General features: G+C 40.6%; 1 protein-coding gene across 1 annotated transcript in view; it reads left to right on the plus strand.

Moving 5' to 3' along the window:
* The window catches only part of SECISBP2L (SECIS binding protein 2 like), a 50,133-nt gene extending 37,060 nt beyond the window's left edge, over positions 1–13,073 (plus strand). The window contains 2 exon segments of the mRNA XM_033108079.1: positions 2,196–2,415; positions 8,769–13,073. Coding sequence (XP_032963970.1) covers positions 2,196–2,415; positions 8,769–9,451 — 903 coding nt within the window. The 3' untranslated portion in view covers positions 9,452–13,073.
* Positions 13,074–23,207: the final 10,134 nt, after the last annotated feature.

Consider the following 23,207-nt stretch of genomic DNA (forward strand, 5'->3'; position numbering starts at 1 on the left):
AGGGGTCATATATAAGACACCTGATAAAAATGTACTCCTTTTTTGTTCACTGTTAAGAGTTTAGGGAACATGAGTGAGATCAGGGTCAGGAAAAGACATGTTTGTTTTTAATTGTATTGACTTCCTACTGAATTATATGTATCAGGTTATTTGTATGCTTGTCAGTTTTGTGTGTAGATTGTTTTACTTGCCCTCTAATGTTTTTAGGTACGTAAGTTATTGTTTAAACCAAAACACACTGTTAAAATGGAGGGAAAGGAAGTACTGATATATTATCGAGTGGATCCATTCACAGTAATGTTTCCTTGTTATTTTGCTATCTGATAAAACTAACCTTTGAAGTAAGTAAGCTTCCTGTCCTTACACTGACATTCAAGGCTTTTATTCCCTGAGAACTTCTCTCTTCAATTTCATTTTCTTCTCTTTCATATTCTTTTATTCCCTAAAATTTCTGTTTTATTTATATTGTAAAAACAATGTTAACCTCAAAATCACATGTCCATATGCCTATTTTCTTTTTGTTGGCTTCACTTCAGTGCGTGGTTTGTTAAACATTGCAAGCAATTATTTATGAAGTCTGTTACATGTAATGCATAGGGGCTGTTTTTAACAGAATCCATCATCCCTGCTTTTTTAAAATAAATAAATCCTGAACATATTTCTCATATTACTAGCAGTTAGCACCCCACCCTCTTAAAAAAATCAACACAATTAGCAACAGTGTTTGTTGTACCTGCTACTTTAAACAGTTTAAATTGCAGCTGGGTGAAGTATGCTACTTATGTTTGTCTTTGTAAGTTTAATTTTCAGAGACACTATTTCATGGCAATATGACACTTTTTGCCATGCTTTCATCTTATTAGAGTTTACACTTAAATAGCAGTGCCTTGGTAAAAGGAAACAAAGTGTACTGTATTTTTTCAATCTCATTGTCTGAAAACATAATTTTATATGTAAAATTGAACATATTTTCACAAATGTCCAGGTCATGTTTACCATCTGAAATTCTTTACTTAATGTATGGGCATGTTGCATTGTGATACTAAATCAGGACATTAAACAGGAGTAGAGTGTTGCTGAATTATGATGTAAGAACTAAAAGTCATTTGATTGTGTTTCTGGGCTGTGGAAGCTTCAGTTTTCTTTGGACATCATCAAACATCATTGTTGAAGTACAACTTGAATGCTATGTGAATTTTGCCATTTTTATTAACATGAATATGCTCTATCACCTAATTCACTGGAATTACTAATTCCATTCATGTTCATTTTTGTTTCCCTGATGTAAGAACTTCTGATTATTTAGCTCCACATTCCAAGCTCTTTACTCTGTTTTCATAGTTTGCCTTTGTTTCAATATCTTTGGCTTGTCTATCTTATGTGTCATATTTTCTTATTTTCAAGGCTCCAGCTAGCCATACCATCACTGACTTCTTTTTGGTCTTCTTCAAGTTTTTCCAACAAGAAAACATTACAGGGAACTTTTCGTTTCTATGGAGACCTGCCATCTTCTTTAACGTCCTTGGACATCACCTTATATACATTCGTTCCCTTATATTCTAACTCCTAATAAGATTCTTCACTGCTCCCCAAATGAGCTTCGTACTTTGTTAAGTCTGTATCTTTATTCGTGGTTTTGCGTGGTTGGCTAAGAATGCACTCTCTTCATCTCAAAATTGTACCTATTTTTGAAGGCCTATATCAGCTGTCATATTACTTCATGAATTCTTCACTGATGCCCAGCAGTTAGATTTGATATTTTCTCCAAAGGCCAAAACACTTTGTAATTCTCAGGGAGCTTAAGATACTGTGCCTTGAATCATAGCTGCCTCCTGTTGTCTCCGTCCAGCCACGTAGAAGTTCCCTGGAGCAGGGTGGTGTTCCATTGGTCTTTGTGCCCACTGTAGTGCCAGATGCTGAAGGGTGCAGTTGTTGAATTGATAAACTCTACAAGAATTAATATATCATGGTTAGTGACTAGGATTGAATCAAGAAATGTCCTCAGTCTTGTGAGAATTAAATAAACAATATGTGTAAGTTACAGAGTATTTTATAAGGTACTGTGCATGGTTTGCCTACCATTTGGATTTTGTCCTGATTGAAAGTGTATCTGATTGTGAAACAGATATTTATTGCTAATGATGGGAATAAAAAGTATAACAAAAAAATGGGCTAATCAAAATATTTCTCTGTAGAGCCTGTTTAATAAGTTAGTAGAACTCACTGAGGAAGCCAGGAAAGCATATAAAGATATGGTCGCTGCAATGGAACAAGAGCAGGCGGAGGAAGCCTTAAAGAACGTGAAAAAGGTGCCACACCACATGGGCCATTCTCGGAATCCCTCTGCAGCAAGTGCCATTTCTTTCTGCAGTGTTATTTCTGAACCCATCTCTGAAGTAAATGAGAAGGAATATGGTAAGTTGTTACCTACCATTTTAAATGACTTATTTCCTTTTGTTTTTATCTTAGTAATTATTCAAATTTGGTGAAATTTTTGGTTTAAAAAAATTGTATTGAACATGTCCATTAAGAATTAGGAGAATATTTGGGGCTGAGGCTTTCTGTGAGACCCAGGAATTTAGTCCAATTTCCAAAATCTTAAAAAAAAAAAATCTTAATTTTTAAAAAGCAAAATGTACTACACTGTGACCTATCAGTAAATTCTGGGGAGTTTATTTTAATACTTTATACTCAATTATTAAAATTTTGTATTTTACTAAGATAAACAAAGACCTGAATATTATTCATTCTAAGCTTTTAAAACTGAGACATACGTCATTTGTCTTGAGTTAAATCTGATTGTAGTCAAAAAGAAATAGAGACAAAAAAGCAGCATTTATGTGTAATGTTTAACATAATATTATTTACTGCCCTCCACGTCTTAGTAGTTTCCTTGCCGTGTTTCTGTAATACTTTTGACCTCTTAAGTTCTCCACTTTATTAATCTGGTTTCCACTTAGTTCCCCTGACTCTTTTTGTTTTTTAAAACAGTATAGCCACTTCCTTCAACTTGGCTCTTTGCTTTTTCTTCTTTTTTTCTCTTTTTTAATCTGTGTGGGAGTTTACCAAATACCTTGTTGCCACCTCAAACTTTACATGTGAAAAACGGAATCCTCATTTTCTTCCTTTCTTCCCACACTCCCTTTCCGGTCTTCCTGTCTGTAATTATATTAAATATTTGTAATGCCTTTGACAAGCTGCGGACCAGAGACAATGTATCAATTATTGTTGGCCTTGAAGAGACTGCTGGTCAGAGACAGGTGGCTCTGGCCTAGAGGCAGGCATGTCTTTTTGGGTGGAGTGATGCTAGTTGAAAATAAAGAAGTAAGGTGCTAACTTTGTAAATGAGATCACTCTATAGTGACGTGCCAGGTATGAAATGTAAACTGCAAGGTATATTCATAAAGCTGTGGATTTGGGCAGATGGTAGTGATCTTCATTTGGGCACATAGAAAGAAAAGTTATGAAAAGAGTCTCTCAGAGGTTTAAGAGATGTTTTCACAGAGCACCAGATTTAAAGTGTTCAATGATTGAAGGTTTGGCTTTTTCACACTTCGGCTGGGTGATTTAGGCAGAATTGATTAATTTCTGGGCCTCGGATTTCTCTTGAGTAAAATGAGGAGGGTATTATCTAAGCTTCCATTCAAAACGAAAGTTCTGTGAGCTAATGGTTGGATCCTAAGGAGGGATTTAGAGCCTTAAAGATTCTGGCCTGATGAGCTGATTTATCAGGACACCAACAAAATCTTAAATAACATTGAGAACAAAGTATAAAGTTATTCTATCTTTTATCAGATGCATTCAGCAACAAACATAAAATCTAATGTGGCCTACGAATTTAGGATATTATTTCACAATGTCATTAACATCCCTAGCTCTTCCCTTCTTTCTGTTCTTTCATTCTCAGCCTGTGGCTTCTTATTTTTGTGCTTATCAGCACATGTTTGAAAGTAGCTGCTATGGCTCTGGGCCTCACAACAGTAGTCAGAAACAGGAGGTTTGGACAATGTGCTGCTTTTATCAGTGAAGGAAAAACTTTTCATAAGACTTTTGTTTTATTCGACCAGAGCTAATCACATGACTACTTTTAGCTGCATGCAAGAGACATTATTTGGCAAAGTGGTATAGGATAGCCACGATGGTCTAAGAACTATTTTAATTCATCCCCTGGGACTGGGTTCAAGTCCATCCCAAATTTGGGGGTTCTGTTAGCCAGGAAGAAAATGGAGAATGACTGTTGGGTAGACTACAAACAGCATCTCCCATGCCATCCTCGTGCAAGATTTCTGAGATGTTTTCTTTTGATTTCCACAGTTTAAATAAAAAACAAAGCTGGGAGAGGGATGCTAATCCTTGGTAAAATAGGAAGGCTTTTGTGATAGTCCAGTCTTCTTGTCCTTCGTGTGCACTTTAAGTGTGTTCTTTGCTTCTGTTTTTCTTCCACCTGAGCTGAGTCTCAATTCTATCTTATTTACATGAAACAAATAGTTTCGAACATAAATCCCAACTAAACTAAGTTTTTTGAGACTAGGGACTTGGCACATAATGGGTCCTTGATATATAATAATAATAATAATAATAATAATAATAGTAATAATAGCTCAGTTACTGAATTCTCACTAAGTGCTAGGCACTTTTCTAAGCACTTCACATTTATTAAGGCATTTAATCATCTGAGCAACCCTATGACATAAGAAATATTGATGAGGAAGCTAAGATGAAGAGAGGTAAATAAGTTGCCTGTGTCAAAGCTGGTAAGTCTGACTCGAATCTGCACTGTTAGCCACTGTGATGTGTATTTCCTGTCTGTTGAATGAATTTTCAGTAGGACCACATAATTGGTACGTATTCAGTAACCAGTTATGAGAGGAGGACAACCTCAGTTCATCCATCCTGAGTTTCTTGCTCGTTCTCTGCCACCATGCCTTCCTCTGTAGGCTCGTGAACTCATTTGCTTGTTTGTGTACTATATACAACTTTCTAAGACGGACAGCTTCTTTATTATGTGTACTGACTAAACGGAGAAATACACCTCATCCTCTGACAAACCCACTAGTGACTTGAAAGTTAAAAAGATAATTTCATAAAGAACCAATAAACAGAATAGGAACACATGGAAGGGGTTAACAAGCAAAGAAGAGCTTGACTGAATAAGTTCTGCTAAAATAAAGAGTTCAGAAGCAGGGTAGGTTTGGATCAGTACCATTTGTTGAGATCTTTGATCCTGTCTTTAACTTGCTTTCTAGTCCCTTTTCAGAAGTGGATTTCTAGATATTCTATTCTGGCTGAAGATTGCCTGCATTCACACCCCCTCTACCCCCACCTTCCGACAGATCTCTTCTGTCCCCTAGAGAAAGATGGCACTTTTATACCTGCTATGTTTCTCCCTGTCATGTTCATATGTTTGCATGGTCATCTGCTCTTGATCAAGCTTTATCTGTTACTTTCAGGTGGGAGCCTGGGCCTTCCCCTGGGGATATGTGACCTCAGTAGCTCTTAATCATTGTAACAAGACTCTTGATGGCTGATTGCAGAGTTCCTTGTCTCTGCTTCCAAGGACATATCCCCCTTTCCTTTCTAAAGGATCCATCTGGCTTTCAGCTCACCTACCACGTAGAGGAATGCGCAAGACCAAGTCTGGAGAGAGGTCCGCCTGGCTCTGTCTCTGACCTCTTTTCTTCCTTTTTTCCTGTTCCTTGACTCATTGTCAAGAGGACGAGGTGGGACTTTTTCCAGGTCCCCACGTGAATTTTTGTAGTATTTTTGAAGGAGGAAAAAAATTGTTGGGGAGAAATGTAAATGTACATCTGAAGTTTAAAAATTTTTTATGCCTTTTAAAGGTTTTTTTTTCTGTGATATATATACATGTGAAAAAACGTTCATTTAATAGGGCTTTCCCCCCCCAGCACTTACTGTACACCAGCCGTAGGAACACACAGATGAGCAGGAGTGGGACTGAGGAGGGAGGAGAGGGTGGGACAGCGCACAAAACAAGTGCTTTACACTGTAAATGCAGGACAGGCCGCGGGATTTCAGGTGAGCGCCTGTCTCAGGAGAGTCATGAGGGCTTCACAGAGGAACTGACATTGAAGGGTGCTTACCAAGGATGAGTAGGAGTCTGAAAGGTACAGGAGGAAAACACCATTCCCAGGAAGGACACCTAGGTAAAGCAAGGAACTGTAAACGGAAAGCGTGTGGCTTCTGGGAGCAATGGGAATTCACCGTGATCCGGAGAATGGAATACATGGCTGGGGGTCGGAATGAATGGGACCAGCAAGAGCGAGACGGATCAGGTCATGAAGGGCTCAGTCAGGTAAGGCAAGTGAATGAGTTTGGATTACTGGGGTAATAGAAAGCCCGTCAGACAGTGCTGTGGTCAATTCACAAAAACCAATTAGGAAGCTATTCCAGAGGCACAGCAAGATAAAGAAGACCTGAGCTAAGGCAGTAGTGATCAGATGTAGTAGTTTTTGAGTTAGAAGTGACACAGTACAGCTATGAGTTCAGTGGAATGAAGGGATATAGCAAGGAAGAAAGATAGGATCAAGGATTACTGCAAGGTTTCTTCTGTTTTGAGACTGAAAAAGGTAATGTTGCTGAGAATGACTATAGGAGGAGGAATAGAGTTTTTTCACGAGGTAGGAGTGGAGTGGAAAGGACCTGTTCTATACTTTGAAATAGCTGCAGGAAAGAAAGGATTTTTTCCAAACCATGTGCTCTGACTTTACCCAAAATATGGTCTGTGTCAATATATATGGTTGACAGGTGACAATTAAATGGAATATATTAGTATGAATAGGCTTGCTTTATTACTACAGCTTGATCATTATACTTGTAAAATGTAATAGCAGCTATAATACGAAGAGAAGTGTATTTTTATTTAAAAAAATAAACAAGTGGGACTATATCAAACTAAAAAGCTTCTGCACAACAAAGGAAACCATCAACAAAATGTAAAAGCAACCTGCTGAATGGGAGAAAATATTTGCAAATCTTATATCCAATAAGGGATTAATATCCCAACAAATATCAAGAACTCATACAACTCAGTAGCAAAAAACCAAACAATCCAATAAAAAAATGGCAGAGGGTCTGAATAGACATTTTTCCAAAGATATACAAACGTCCAAGAGGTACATGAAAAGATGCTCAACATCACTCATCATCAGGGAAATGCAAATCAAAACCGCAATGAGATACCACCTCACACCTGTTAGAATGGCTGTCATAAAAAAGACAGAACATAACAAGTGTTGCGAGGATGTGGAGCAAAGGGGGGAACCCTTGTGCACTGCTGGTGGGAATGTAAATTGGTGCAGCCACTGTGGAAAACAGTATGGAGGTTCCTCAAAAAATTAAAAATAAAACTATCATATCCAGCAATTCCACTTCTGGGTAATTCCACTAACTCAAAAAGATATATGCACCCCCATGTTCACTGCAGCATTATTTACAATAGCCAAGATATGGGAACAACCTCAGTGGACAAATGGATAAAGAAGATGTGGTATATTTACATATACAGTGGAATATTATTCAGCCATAAAAAAGAATGAAGCCTTAACCATTTACAACATAGATGGACCTTAAGGGTATTCTGCTAAGTGAAATAAGTCAGACAGAGAAAGACAAATACTATGTGATCTCACTTATGTGTGGAGTCTTAACAAAACAAAATACCAAGCTCACAGATACAAAGAACAGATTGGTGTTTGCCAGAGGCAGGGGTTAGGGGTTGGGCAAAGGGGGTCAAAGGGCACAAACTTCCAGTTATAAAATAAGTAAGTCATGGGGATATAATTTATAGCATGGTGACTGTAGTTAATAGTACTGTATGGCATATTTGAAAGTTACTGAGTAGATCTTAAAACCCTCATTACAAGAAAAAAATTTATTGTATGGATATAATGTTAACGAGACTTTGTGGTTATCATTTCACAGTCCATATAAATACAAATCATGTTGTACACCTGAAACTAATATAATGTAATGTCAATTATACATCAGTAATAATACGTAAAATAAAATGATAAAATGGGAGGGAAAAGAAAATACAGAGGCAGAGAGCTGTCTTGCATCTCTCGATTCCTAGTAGAGCTCTAAACACCAGTTTTAACTGACTTACTGTCATTTAAAACAATTTAGATTATCACCACTGTATTATATATAATAACACTTTTTTTTGGCTCTCGAAGTCACTTGGTAAGGCAAGCCACATATATTATAAAGCAAATTTTCACAAATGTCAGAAATTCGTGGGTAGCTTCTTTGCTTATGAATGGAAACAAGTCCTGTTAACAGACCAAAAGATAGTTCTTAGATAACTGGCTCAGGCAGCACGGTTCTACACACCTGTCAAATCAGAACTGTTTCTGCTGGACATCTTGGTTCTGCCATCTGTGACTTGTGGATCCTTGAGCCCAGTACACCAAAAAGAAAAAAAAAAAAAAAAGTCGGTGTGTTGATTTTCATGAATATATGGATTTTATATCTGAGTGTCAGTGAACTCCTATTGGCATAAGGTCTTATGCATTGTCAAGCACTAATAGACTTATTTTTGCCTCCTTGTTTTTTATTTTAAATGCACATGTTTGAGAATTGTTTTCCCTTTATAACATTTAAACTAGTACTGGAATAATCTAAGTTTTTAGTTTTTCCAGTCAGTTGGTGAGCCAACAATTTTTTGTTGTTTTTTTTTTTCCTCTTTTACGAGTTGCATGATTCTGAAACAGTGTTCTGGATTTTAAAAATCTGTTTGGTATTTGCAGAAACAAATTGGAGAAACATGGTGGAAACTTCAGATGGCCTGGAAACATCAGAAAATGAGAGAGAGGTTTCCTATAAACACAACACGTCTGAAAAACCCAGTAAACTTCCTTTTGACACCGCCCCTGCTGATAGGCAGCCATCATTAGTGGCCGCAGGCAGTACTACCTCAGCTGCAAACCCTGGGAAATCCACAGTGAGTGACAAAGAGGAAGTGAAGCCAGACGACCTGGAGTGGGCCTCACAGCAGAGTACGGAGACCGGCTCTTTGGATGGCAGTTGCCGAGATCTTTTGAATTCCTCCATCACTAGCACGACCAGCACTCTTGTACCTGGCATGCTTGAAGAAGAAGATGATGAAGATGAGGAGGAAGAGGAAGATTATACTCACGAACCCATATCTGTAGAAGTACAGCTCAATAGTAGAATTGAGTCTTGGGTCTCTGAGACCCAGCGCACCATGGAAACTCTTCAGCTTGGGAAAACCCTGAATGGTTCTGAGGAAGACGATGCAGAGCAAAGCGGCGAAGAGGAAGCAGAGGTGCCTGAGGGGCTGGAGCCAGGGATGGACAGCGAGGCCTGGACTACGGACCAGCCAGCAAGTCTGGGGCCGCAGAAGCCCAGCAAGTGCAGCTCTCTGAACATCGAGCACTCTGATCCCAGTCGTCCGCCCCCAAATCTTTAACTCAGGAAATGGAAGCTTTCTGTCTCCAGCTGTGTAAGGGTTACAGCCATTATCTCTTACGCTTCATCTCAACATTTTACACTGTCCAGTATTTAATACATGTTTAATTCCTGACAACATTTTCGTAGCTGTCTTTTTACTTGTTTTGTTATGACCTATAGCTTAGCTTTTAATTAGCATAGAAGTGTCTTTCTAAGAACTGTGTGGAAAATACAGAATTGTTTCAGCTTATTTTGTTACGGAAAATAATGATTAAAAGAAGAACAAGAGCACGTTTTAAAGGCAATAAATTTAAAATACCTATTTAGAGTCATTTTGAAAGTTGAAGATCAACTTTCTAAAGTTGATCTTTAGATCAACTTTCTGAAGTTCTAAGGATAGGAGCAGTTATCAATGTTTGCTTCAAGACTACGCTTCTTTCAAGTTATTTGGGCTTCTTTAAGAAAGAACTGGCAGTAGAGTTAAAAAAAACTAAAAAAAAAAAAAGGCTGAGGTTAACAGTCTACAAAGTGTTTTGTGTTAAAAATTGATTCAACTTTTATTTGGTCCATAAATGCTTGTTTCAGAAGTCACTGATCATTGTAATCGATCAGACTTGGGATGGGTAAAAACGGAGCCTCTGATACTTAGGCTGGCAAAGGAGCCACCGTGATAGGTTAGAGCTGGCCTTATTTGTAGAAAGTGATAAATATTGTCTTTAATAGTGAAAAGTCACCCATGATAGGACCTTCCAGGTTCTGTCTCCTATTTGCTTCTTACCTCAGGAATGCTTTTGTACATAGTCCTAATTACATAAAGTAGGCAAATTTTGACATTGAATAACTGTAACTGATTGTATGACTGCAGCACTTACATGTAAACTATTGAGAAACAAAGTTTTATACTGATGTGTTCTCTTGCATGCTTCTGATTCAGGACGCTCTGAATTTGAAATATGGATTTGTTAGGCAATTCAAACTTACCCTAAGTGAACAACCATTTCACCTTTTAAAACTACATATTTTGCCCCTAGCCTCAAGCACCTGCCATGTAACACTAACCATAGTTACTGATAGGAAGTCAGGGAAAGGAACTTGACACAACTTATAACTTGTATCCTGGTTAGTCAGGGCCTGGAAGAGGAATTTTTGAAGAAAAGAGAAAATTGTTCTAATTGTGTTGAAACTATTAGATGATTTAGAGTATGCAGATATACACAGGTATTAATTCTTGATCACTATTATTTATCTCTACCCTTCTCTAGGAATGTGTATACCTGCTTGGGAGAAATTAAACTTACTAGCTAAATGTTTTATTTGCTAGTCAGACATCACCTGGTAGTGAGTGACCGTTACAAGTTTGTATAATGATGAGAGAATTACAAATTACTTATTATTCTGCCTTCCCTCCAACCCACACACACACACACACACACACACACACACACACACACACACACACACACACACCAGCTTTACATTTACAAGCTCACACACACACACACAGACACACACACACACACACACCAGCTTTACATTTACAAGCTCCCATAAGCAGGCACTGAATCGAGGAGGGAGGGGTATTTTCCCTGCCCTGGTTTTATGGGGCAGGCTTTGCCTCACTGAGGCAGGTGGGAAGAATTGGACGGATTCTTTACTGAACTCATTGGGACTACTGTGCTAGTTTTGATGTTTTATAATGTTGGTATTTAATTACTGGAGAGATCAGATTTTTGGTTGATGGTTTAGAATTTGTGAATTGTGAGAGTTTAGGAGCATCGCTGTGTAGAAAATGTCAGTCTCTCAACTTTCTTAGTGTGCTAAAAGGGGACATTATTGTACTGTCCTGTCTAAACTGTTCAGTATAGACTTAGGCACAAAATATCCAGTACTTCAAGGAACACAGCATGTAAGGAATGAAGCCTCTGAAATAATAATCATGGATTTATATGTGGCAGATCTTACTGTCTACACATCTGGAAGTGTCAGTTGATTCAAAGAAATGATGGAGTTTTTGAACTACTGACAATCTTAAAAGTGAATTTAAAGCCTTTTCATACTTTTTAATGGTGTAAATTTTCTTTGCTCGGTGTCAGTGGTTCAGCGACTCTTGATCTTGATTGAGGTAATGGCTTTTCAAAGGTTTCGTATATTTTATATCTCTTCTGAATAAGAATTGTCATTTTAGATTTTTGACATTTGTATCAAAAGAGAAGTTGAGGAAATCTTGCAAACACCAATAACTTTTCCTTTTGCTATAGACTTTAGAAGTGTTCAATTATGTGTTCGATAAATGCTCTTGCACGTGCAGTATCTTCTGCCAGCAAACGAAAGGGACCACAGCCTTTTTTATATGAGACAGGTCACTGACCTCTAGAGGACACACCAAAATTTATTAAAGGAAACGATACTATGTTGAAAGTATCCTTAAGTAAGTGTGAATAATGTCTTTATAATTTGTTTCCTTTGGATAAATTCTGGAATTTGTGTAAATTATATACAAGAGAAGGTGTGAAAATTAGAGAAGTGGCTTTTTTTGGATCTAGGGTGAGCGGCTCTTGGAAGACCTAGAGAGAGATCTAATGGTGAGTGTAAGGGTTTATCATCACAAGAAATAAAACCATAGTGATTTTTTTCTAGTGTGTAGAGGTTTTACTGGCAATAATAATAGATTTCTATTTCAATACATAAGTGTATGAATTGCACTCCCAAAACTAGATTTCTGGTTTAGTAGGTTCGTTTGCTATGAAGATTACTTCTCAAAAGGCAAATGTTCATATTAATTTTTGGTTTAAATATGTTTGTAAATGATGTAATATATTTCTTTTGACTAAACATGGGAAAATAATCTGATATACATTGGAAAGTTTTAAAGGCTTTGACTGGAGGTCATTTTTGTGGAGATGGTATTTTATATCTTCCAGTATTTGGAAAAGAATTAGTCAAAAGGAATTCACATAGTTTAAATACTGAGAAATTAATATCCAAATAATGTACTTGTCTGATTTCTTAATAAGCCGGGGGAGGCTGGGGGGGGTGGTAATTGTAATGTGCAAATGAGGAGTGAATTCTACACTCATGTTTCAGCTCTTTAACCTAAAGCTGTTGAATCTTCACACGTCATTACTTTAATATATGTATAAAGAAGTATTTCTGTTTGTAAAGCTGCTGTTTGCTTTTAAAAAACCTGTCATTTAAGTATTTTCTGTATGTTGTGCCAACAGGTTAGAACATTAACTTATCCATTTAAAAACTTTATCTTTTTTTTTTATTTAAAAATTTTTCTGTGAAATAATTTATTTACAGACATCTTCCTTCTCCTTTGCCCCATCCAACCGTTACACAAATCACAGAATCATCCAAACTGTTTGCCTGATTGGAAATCTGAATCCTAATTAATCATAAAAATCTAAACTTTGTTGGCACATCAAACCTTAAAAGTATGTGTTATTTTGTAATTTAATTTCTAAATATATCACATAAATATATAATTTAATGTCTTAATTGTAATGCTCTAATAAAAAACTAGAAAAAATAGTACGCATTATAACATGAAGGGATTTTCATCTGTTCTTTTGCTGTATGAAGGATAATTGTTATATCACATTTTAGGAATAATAACAGCTTTTTTTGCACTATGTAAATACTAGTGAAGATCCTTCTGTAACTAATAAAATGATTATTGGAATGTAGTCTATCATTTCAGAATAGGGACCTAAGGAATTCATGACTTGCCCAACCTGTAAGAGAAAAAAAGCCCAGCTTAGTGTTCTCATGGGTTTGCCAAAGAAGGGTATGAAATCAGCAGGAAGGAATTATGAGTAAAAATCTCCATTTGGGATGGTTGGTGTGATCTGTGGCATGGGCCTACATATCTAGCCAGAAACCATCTTTGTGTTAGGAGAAAGCTCCTGTAGCTTGCTTTTGTGCTACCGTGTTTCCCTGAAAATAAGACCTAGCCGGACCATCAGCTCTAATGCTTCTTTTGGAGCAAAAATTAATAAGAGACCCGGTCTCATTTTACTGTAAGACCGGGTCTTACATAATATAATACCAGGTCTTATACTAATTTTTGCTCTAAAAGATGCACTAGAGCTGATGGTCCGGCTAGGTCTTATTTTCGGGGAAACACGGTAGTTACTCTGCCAAGCATTGTTCTAAGCCTTTTGTCAATATTAACCCATTTAATTCTCACAACAGCCCTTTGAGGAAATACTGTTTCTCATTCTTTAGATGATGAAACAGTCATGGAGATGTTAAGTAACTTGCCCAAGATCCCACACAGCTGGTAAAGGGCAGAACTGGGATTCAAACTCAGTCCCAGGGAAGGGTCCGTGCTTTTACTCACTGTGCTTGATCGTGTCGACACAAAACGCTCAGCGGACGCAAAGTGCTTTTTCCCCGCTTCCTCAGATGTCTTCTGGAATGTGAAACGGGCCGGGGCGCAACTGATGACCTCAGACTGTACTTATTGAGCCTCACCTGATCTCTTTCCCTAGAGTAGTCCAAGGCCTTGTGTTGCAATGTGTCACTCACTGTGTCACAATGAAACATAGGGAAATCTGAAAAGAATACACTCGCCCGTTAGAAAATAGTAGGATTACTAATTTCCATAATGAAATGAGTTTATTTTATTTTAAATTTTATTGGAGAACAGTGTGTTTCTCCAGGGCCCATCAGCTCCAAGTCCAGTCATTGTTTTCAATCTTAGTTGCAGGCGGCGCAGCCCACCATCCCATGTGGGAATTGAACCGACAACCATGTTGTTGAGAGCTTGTGCTCTAACCAACTGAGCCATCCGGCCGCCCCTGAAATAAATTTTTGATGATCACAAAGAGAAAGGCAGGATGCCTCTCAGTTGTACCAGAATATTTCCTTTTTTTTTTTTTGACCAATGTTTGTACCACTTCTGATAAAAGTCCTTTCCTAACAGTGTTCCATTTTTCTTCTAACTGACCAGAAGAGGGTGTGGTGTGCATGGCACCTGAAAACAGTCTAAGGCTAACATGTAATATTAATAATTTTTTTCAATGGGGAGAGCGGGAATAGAATATCCTGAACTATGGGCTTTGCTATAAACGGTGCTTAGCTCTCAGAACTCAGGAAGCATACCTGTAGGTATTTCATTTTAGAGCACACCATCAAAAGACATTCTGATCATGTGTTAAATAGTGCAGTCATTTGACATTTCTAAATTATCTTAGCAATTCAGTTAATATTTTAGCTTGGCTTGGGTTCTTCTGGTGCTCTTGGATTCTTCTGACATGTATGAAATACGACCTCTCGCTTATTGCAGAGTACGTATTAATGGCGGCCTTGTGGATCACAGGGCCACTAGGATGTGCCAGTGCAGCTCCCACAGTGCAAAAATGGGCGATGTGCCAATTCTGGACACAGTCTCAATGCCTGTATTTATTTCTCTCCACCCCTTACCCCCCATCTTTTTGACACTTTGAATAATTATTTGGCAACCCTATCGCAAGTAAAGAGACATTTACTCTTGCAGAAATGGTTCAGGTAACTGCGTGGCTATAACCTCGCTACCTGTATCCAAGGCTTCAGTCTGGATGCAGAGTTAGAGCAAGTAAGATACTGAGTTGCATGACATTTGGAGCTCCCAGCTAAGCATAGTGTGCTTTATCCAGTTGCTGAAGAGCCAAATAATGCAATTGCGAGTTGGTGAGCTATGGTGGAGCCTGGTGTATAGTTTTCTGTGGAAGGAGTGAGTGCTTCATCTCAGGAACACCAGGCTTGGCCATGGCTTTAAATTGTCCAGAGGGAACAGGTAACCACAGCCTTCCTATTCTGGGACTCTGATTTGAGACAGTGTTGGTTGCACTCTTACGAGACGAGTGACTTAGTAAAACTGGTACCTATTGAGGTGTGCACAGATTCCCCAGGTTATCTTTGCTTTTCAGTTTTCTGTTTACTTGAGTTAGAGCACTTGCATTGCTTAGCAAACCATTGTCTTGAAACTGGGCTAATGAATTGAAATTTAAGTAGTTAATTTTGTTAGCTCTGGTTAAGGAGGAATGAGAGAAAAGTTTGAAAAGTATTGGTTTCTCACTTGTAGGAGAAATGTTAGAGGTCGTCATCCTTATCATTCTTTTTCCTTGCTTTCCCCTTCCCAAAACCAATGCTGTAAGGTAAATGGTAAGTTTTTGGCAAATGTCATAATATTTGTAATTAGGAAGATAAGAAAGATCTATGTTGCTACTTTACAAATATTCAAACACTAATGGCCAAGAAAAAGGATACAACTATTTCTTTAATTTTTACCCTTTCCCTAATACTTCAGATGCACTATTTAAACTGTTTCATAACTTTTAGATAGGGGGATCAGCAAGCTACAGCCTGCTTTTGTAAATAAAGTTTTAGTGGAACAAAGCCACACCCGTTCATTTACATATTGTCTGTGGCTGCTTTTTCTGCTGCAGTGACAGGTGAGCAGTTGCCACAGAGACCACATGGCCCACAAAGCCTAAAATATTTGAGAAGATAAGTGTGCCAGTCTTTAGAATTGAGATGATGTCCCACAGCACTTCGTTCTTGTGTGATTTTCCTCCAGTTCTTTCATTTCTCAGCACAATACATCTGTCATGGATTTACAAATTTAAAAAATGGCATTACGCTCTGCCTGGTACAAGGCATGTGGATGCCTGGGAGGAGCACCGTCCGAAGCAAGGTGTGGTGCTTTGGTAGCATGGGGACTTGGCAGGCTTGGGCTCTTGTTTCCATTCTCTGCATGGCTCTGTAACATCGGTCAAGTCCCTTTAGTCTCTGGTTTTTGGTTTCTCCTCTATCAATGAGGGAGGTTCTGGTTGAGTCAGTTACAGGACCCTGAAAGTTGGTCTTCCTTCGGGAAACAGTGAGGCAATTCTTTGGTCAAGGATGGTTATGCGTTGGACCAAGGCTGGGCTCTTTGCTAAGGCCACCACAGCCAATGACTGCCAGTACCCTCCAAGTGGCCTGGAACCGAGAATGGGCCATGGTAATTAAGCCAGTCTCCTTAGTTCCCTCAAAAATTTAAACTAGAGGCCAGAGAAAGCAGGTGGAGTACTTATGTGGAGACAGTACAGAGGCCATGAGAACAACAGAGCAAGGAGCTGCCTATCCTGACAGCTTTGCATTTTTAGCCTGTTCCTAGGCTTTTGATCAATACTTAGTTACGGAGAGCTTATCTGTTTTTTTGTTTGTTTATTTTACAGGACTTTATTGGGGAACAGTGTGTGCTTCCAGGGCTTTTTCCCAAGTCAAGTTGTTGTCCTTTCAGTCTTAGTTGTGGAGGGCGCAGCTCAGCTCCAGGTCCAGTTGCCATTTCTAGTTGCAGGGGGCGCAGCCCACCGTACCTTGTGGTAGTGGAACCGGCAACCTTGTGGTTGAGAGGACGCACTCCAACCAACTGAGCCATCTGAGAGCTCAGCTGCAGCGCAAGGTGCCGTGTTCAATCTTAGTTGCAGGGGGCGGAGCCCACCATCCCTTGCAGGACTCGAGGCGTTGAACTGGCAACCTTGTGGTTGAGAACCCACTGGCCCATGTGGGAATCGAACCTGCAGCCTTTGGAGTTAGGAGCATGGAGCTCTAACCGCCTGAGCCACCGGCCCGGCCCCAAGCTTATCTGTTTTTGACAACCAACAGTCCCACATAGATGATCTTGAAGGTTCCTTCAGATGCACATGGTTTTATGGTTCTTTGAAGGGGGATTCACCATAAATGCATTGAGAACTTGCCACCTTCATGGTGATATGTGCCAGGAACCTGCACTGTGTCAGGGTGGGTGGCTGGGGGCATATAGAATGGCCCCAGGACCCCAGTGGGGACCTCTGCAGCTGGGACACAAGCTGGATCAGGGTACGTCCTCCAGGCAGGCTGTGGACGTGGCAGCCTTTGAGCAGCTCATGCCCACCGCCACCATGGCACCTGTATAGCATGTCCAGACCCAACTGGCCCAGCGCCCTACGATCATCCTTGACCCCTTTTTTTCTTACATCCGATCTGTCAGGAAATTGTTAGTTTCACAGCAAAATAGCTCCAGAATGCAATGACTTTTCACTGTCCTATCTTCACCATTTCTCACCTGTAATGTTGCGATCATCATCTCTGCTCATACTGTTTTCACCCTTGTCCTCCTATGGTTTGTTCCGAGACAGAGCATCTCCTGTTCTGAATCCTCCAGTGGTTCCCATCTCAACCAGAGAAGAGGCCTTCTTCCTTACGTACAGTGGTCAGCAGGCACGTGCACGTGCACCCACACAGAGTTACCCCTCTGACCTCATCTGCCTCTCCTCTCCCCCGACCCTTGCTCACTCTGCTGGCCGCCTTGCTAGGTCTGGAACATGTCAAGTATGCTGCTGCCTCAAGGCCTTTGCACAGCCTGTTCCCTCTGCTGGAAGTCCGTGCATCCCCTCCTGAACCTCCTTTGGGTCTTTGCTCAAATGCACCTTCACCGTGAGGCCTTGGGAGTCACGGACTGCCCCTTCATCACTTTATTCCCCAAAGTTGCGTTTTCTTTTTTCTTTTTACCATTTTCACTTAGGCCCTAACCTGCTCGCCCCCTCACCCCATGTGCACGTATCAAGCTCTAACTTCCTATAGAGCTTATCTCGTCTCTCCCCCACCCTCAGACACTGCTAAGCTCTGTGTAGCCAGGGCCTTCGGACTGTTTTGTTACTGCTTTGTCCTCAGTGTCTCGCACAATACCGGGCACAAAATAGGCACTCAATGAATCGAATGAATGAAAGAAGGCTGAATGAAATAAGGAAATTGGCATTTGCAATGCTGTCATGCTCTGTGCAGCCTTTGCACTCCTAGTCATGACTCCCTGACCACTCCTGTTTTCCCACATTTATTCAGAGGTTGGCGTTGGAGGCAAAACTGAGCTGAATCCCAAATAGAGAAGCCTCACCCTATAATAGGGGACTCCCCGAGTTATTCTGTACTTAATGGTCCTGTGTTGCTTATAGCTCAATACATGTTTTGTAACTAATGATTCCTATATAGGAGAAGGTGACAAGTATGTGAGACATTTCTGTGAGATTAAATGGGAAGGGGGCAAGAATGCACAAGCAACTTCTAGTGTGTCTATAATGTTTTATTGTTAAGCAGAACATGAGAGTGTGGTATATTATTCTTTATATTTTTATATATGCTTGAGATATTTAATAGAAATAACCAAAAGGAACAGGCCAACTAAAATGCAGCCATTTTCCATTTGGTGACTGACTGCCCAAACTTTGCACTAAATCTAACTTCAATACATTAACCAAGACAGTTAGTGGAAGTAACCAGAAATGGAAGTAGAAGTCAGGCCGAAACCCCTATCTTGAATGATTCAGCAAACCGTTATGATTTGATAAATATCCAGTAGCTACTCATTTTGTCTTCTTCCCATGGACCAGAAACTGTCTCACTTCACCCATCACCTGGCCTAATGCCCCTCCTGGAAATGAGAACTGTGGCTCACACCTAGGACTTTGCCATCTGCTCTCCAGCTGGAATAAGGTGCTTTAATATTCATACAAAGAGTGAACATTGTGTTGGCAGCCCACTTACCTGGTTTCCTTACCAACCAGGACACAGTATTCAAATGGCGGCATCCCTTCCTCAGACTAGAAGTGCAGTGAGCCTGATCGTGGTGTCCCGGGTCTGCTCAGGACGGTGTTAACCCTTCAGAGACCCTTCCTCACTGGCTGTGCACGATGGCAAACCTCCAAAGGGATAACTATGTGGAATACCATTGTAGCAAAAGCTGTGAACCTGTGTCATAGCCAGCTCACCCTTGCCAGTTACAGTGGCCCTGGAAGTGTCAAACAAACTCTTTTAATTCAGGAATTTAAGAAAAATGGTCCATGTCCTTGTAACTTGTACAGCAATTCAGGTTTGCTGCCACCCGTTTCCGTAAAATCTGAGCAAGAATCAAGATGATGAAGCTGCCCGGGCATTTAGAAAAAGCACAAAGAAAAAAAGAAAAGAACTTTGAGAGGAAGTCGCTATTAAAGAACTATGGCCAGGCAACATTGTTTTGTCTGCTTAGTATGTCCCTTCTTTGAGGAATGGCTCCACGTCGCCCCCGGCCCCATCCCAACCAGAGATATAATCTCTTTATTGCAACAGAAGCAGACAGTTAACTGATCCTGAAACCACTGATTGGTCTGGAATCCTGAAACAGTTAAGCCAGTCTGGGCCAATCGGTCTTTTCCTTGGGATTTTTGGATTTGGGACTGAGAAAGATTGGCTCAGTTGGTTTGGGGGCCTGGATTTTAAGACAGGAATCTCCAATGCCATGAGAAAGCAACGTCTGGGTCACACAGTGTTAAACAGGTTTCTTTACCATCAGACAAACGTTTTAGAGCCTCCCATGTCCTAATGTATTTTGACTGTCCATGAGGGGAAAGATTTATTGTGTGTTAGGCAGCATTTTCCTAATGTGTTGGACCATGGAACACAGAATTCTCCGAGTTTACTTGGCCAGAGTACTTTCTCTGTGCAAAAACTATGAACATCCTAGGCAACTAGTTTCATGTAACATGCATCAAAATATGTTGCTTATGCTGTGAAGGTCCAAGAGGATGGGATGCACAAAGGATGCCTGGACTGCTCTAACTCAGAGGTTCTCAGCCAGGGGTGATTTTTCTCCCCAGGGGACATTTGGCAATGTGTGGAAATATTTTTGATCATCACAACTGGAGATGATGCTACTAGCATCTATTGGGTTGAGACCTGAGAAGCTGCTAAGCATCTTACAATGCACAAGACAGTTGCCCCCTCCCTCGCCACAACAAAGAATTATCTGACCCAAAATGTCAATAGTGCAGAGGCTGAAAACTGAACCAACTTAATGCCAAGATCCTGGATTCGTCTCATAGGTACAATCAAATGCTCGTGACCTCTGTTTCTGGCACATTGTTAGACATTCTCTAATGTTCCTGAGTGGACTTAGCCAGACACATTCAGACTTTCTGGACAGAACAAGCCTTCTTCCACCACTTTCTGGGGAAGAGGACGAGGAGAGGACCCGGAGCTTCTGATGACATGCCAGTGCCTCCCCCCACGTCTCCCACTTATTTTCTCCCGTCCCATGTGGAGGTGTGTGAGGAGCCAAAGGTTAGGGAGGCACCTCTGGGAAGGGCTGTGAATGAATGCTCCAAGAAAAGTATGAGTCAAGTGCTAACTGAAGGCCTGGGTCTGGCCCTGACCACACAATTGACTCAAGCAAGAGTGGCGAGGACTGTGTTGTATGTGACATGGTGCCGTGGAATCCAGCCCCCTGCCCGGTGAGCAGCATCCCCGAGGCAGACGTGGTAAAGCTTGGCACGTCACTCCAATCACTTCTCAAGGAAACGCGCCCCTCAGGTGGATCACCGGACAGGTGCTTGGAAATGCCTGAGCAGCCTTTATATTCCCGGAGAGGAGCGTGGATCTCAAAGCCCCTGCTGAATCATAAAGCATTCACTCTCTTCTTAAAGTCGTCGCATCCTGCTTTGCTGGGGCATTCGGGGGTCCCCAGATGTGGGCCTTACTTTTAAAATCAAAACAGTCCTGTGGAATCTGGGAAGAGTGGTCACCCTACTGTTGGAAGACATAGGGAGACTTATGAAGTCACAAAATGAGGATCCTTTGTTACGTTTTACTTGAATGACTTGATTTTTTGCTAATTATGTGCCCATGATTGAGTGAGGTCCCCTGGTGGGGTTGAGAGACGTACAGGCAGGCCCTTCTCACACGTAGTTGTGTGCTGAGAATGTATAAACACTCTGCTTGAAACTCAGAACATTTCCCCAGACAAACCATTTTAAAGTGCTGATGATACTTCCCAGCTAAACCCCAGATGCCCTTAAATATAAATCATATCGGAGTTGAAATGATAGAAACCTGAGCCCTCCCCCGCACAACTACAGGAAGCAATGCTTTTGCAAATGTAGTGTTTTGGCTACACGGGTGGAAACTGGGTTTGTGATTTCCCCTTGTTTCTAGGAGAAAGTGAATATAGGTCAGGATAATAGGTACACAGTCACCATTTCCTGGCCCCTCCTACTAACACATACAAGTGACACAGATGTGTACACACACATATGTACTTGCGTTGTTTTTTACCCAACCTCCCACCCCAGTGGGATAGTGAGAATCAAGGATCCCTGGTGTGACGTCAGGCCAGCAGCACTTTCACCTGCTGGGGTGTTTCCGTCTCACAATAGACACTTTCCTGTGTGTGGTCTCCAGATACTGATGATGGGTGAGGAAACACAGCAGAACCCCCAAAGTCTGTGGAACAGAGAGCCAGGGCTGGCAGCATGTGGGTAAAGGCAGCGTGAACGGAACCCCAGACAGAGTTTCCAGGATCTAGGGTTCTTTGGTGTGGAGCGAACCAAAGAGATGATTCAGTTCCATCCCCTCATTTACAGATGAGGAAACTGAGGCCCAGAGAAGTGAAGGGAGCTGCACAAGGTTGCTTCGACTTTTGGAGGCATGTTAGGGGATTTTCTGATCCCCAGGCTCTTGCTACTCCATCCTATACCCCAGAAACTAAAAAATCCCCTGGGGTTCTCTGCCATTCCCCAATTCTCCTTTGGAGAAGAAAATTCTCTAAGGAAAGCTTTGTTTTCTGATCCAAATAGCTGTGCCTGCTGAATTGGGATCATAGAACTCCTCAGGCAGAGATTGCCAGACTCTGCTACCCTGTGACACCGCAGACACGGCAGCTTCCCTGCCTCAAGCAGAAAGCAGGACAGGGCAGCACCACCAACCCCGGGCAGCTTCTGCCATCGTCACCATATTGACTTCCACGAGGTGGAGAGGGGCTTCCTTGCTCCTGCCCATCTTACCTCTGGAGATGTTCTTAATCCCGAGAGCAGGGCGACCACTCGCTGTGGGTGTGTGATGGTGACAGAAGGAGAAAGACAAACATTTGGCTGAAAGATTACATTCTGCTGCTTCTTGCTGCTCTAGCCAGGTATCCGCTGAATATTCCAACTTCTTTACTAACCAGGAAATGCCAGTTATCTCCCTCCAGTGCATGCTGCCCTTTACAGGTCCTCAGGCTTCCAGAGTGGGTGTATATACTCTGGATATGCAGCTGTAGTGTAGTCATGCACTGAATGGCAGAGTTGTTCGCACCTTGCAAAATGCTTCTGTGGAGATGGTCTCGTTTGACCCTGTGGGGCAGTTAGCACAGCTATTGCTATACCCATTTTATGGATAAAGAAGTGGAAAATAGTTCTGATGATTCTTCAAATTCATCCAGTGTCAAGAAGAAATTAGAACCTGGGTCTCCTGGATCCAGTATGATTTCCACCAAAAATGAAGCAGTCTTTCTAAAAAGTCTAATTGTTTTTAAATAGACAGTATCTTCACTTCATTCAACATTCAAAATGGTACAAAAAGGTATATAAAACAGTGAAAAGTAAGTCTCTTCCCTGCTTCTCAGCTTCATTCTCCTGAAGCAACTCCCTAGAGTTGCCTTCTAGAATTAATCTGTGTTAGATTACAGTTGAGCCTTGAACAACACGAGTTTGAACTGCACAGGTCCACTTATATGCAGATTTTTTTTTTTATCTTGTAAACAAATGACATTAAACTTAATGGTATCTGTAAATACAGTACAGACTGTAAATGTATTTTTCTTACGATTTTCTCTAGCTTACTTTATTAGAAGAATACAGTGCACAGTACATATAGCATACAAAATATGTGTTAATCGACTGTGTTATCCATAAGGTCAACAACAGGCTATTCATAGTTAAGTTTTGGGGAGTCAAAAGTTATATGCAGATTTTTGACTG

This window comes from Rhinolophus ferrumequinum, chromosome 6, assembly GCF_004115265.2.
Source record: "Rhinolophus ferrumequinum isolate MPI-CBG mRhiFer1 chromosome 6, mRhiFer1_v1.p, whole genome shotgun sequence".
Taxonomy (NCBI): domain Eukaryota; kingdom Metazoa; phylum Chordata; class Mammalia; order Chiroptera; family Rhinolophidae; genus Rhinolophus; species Rhinolophus ferrumequinum.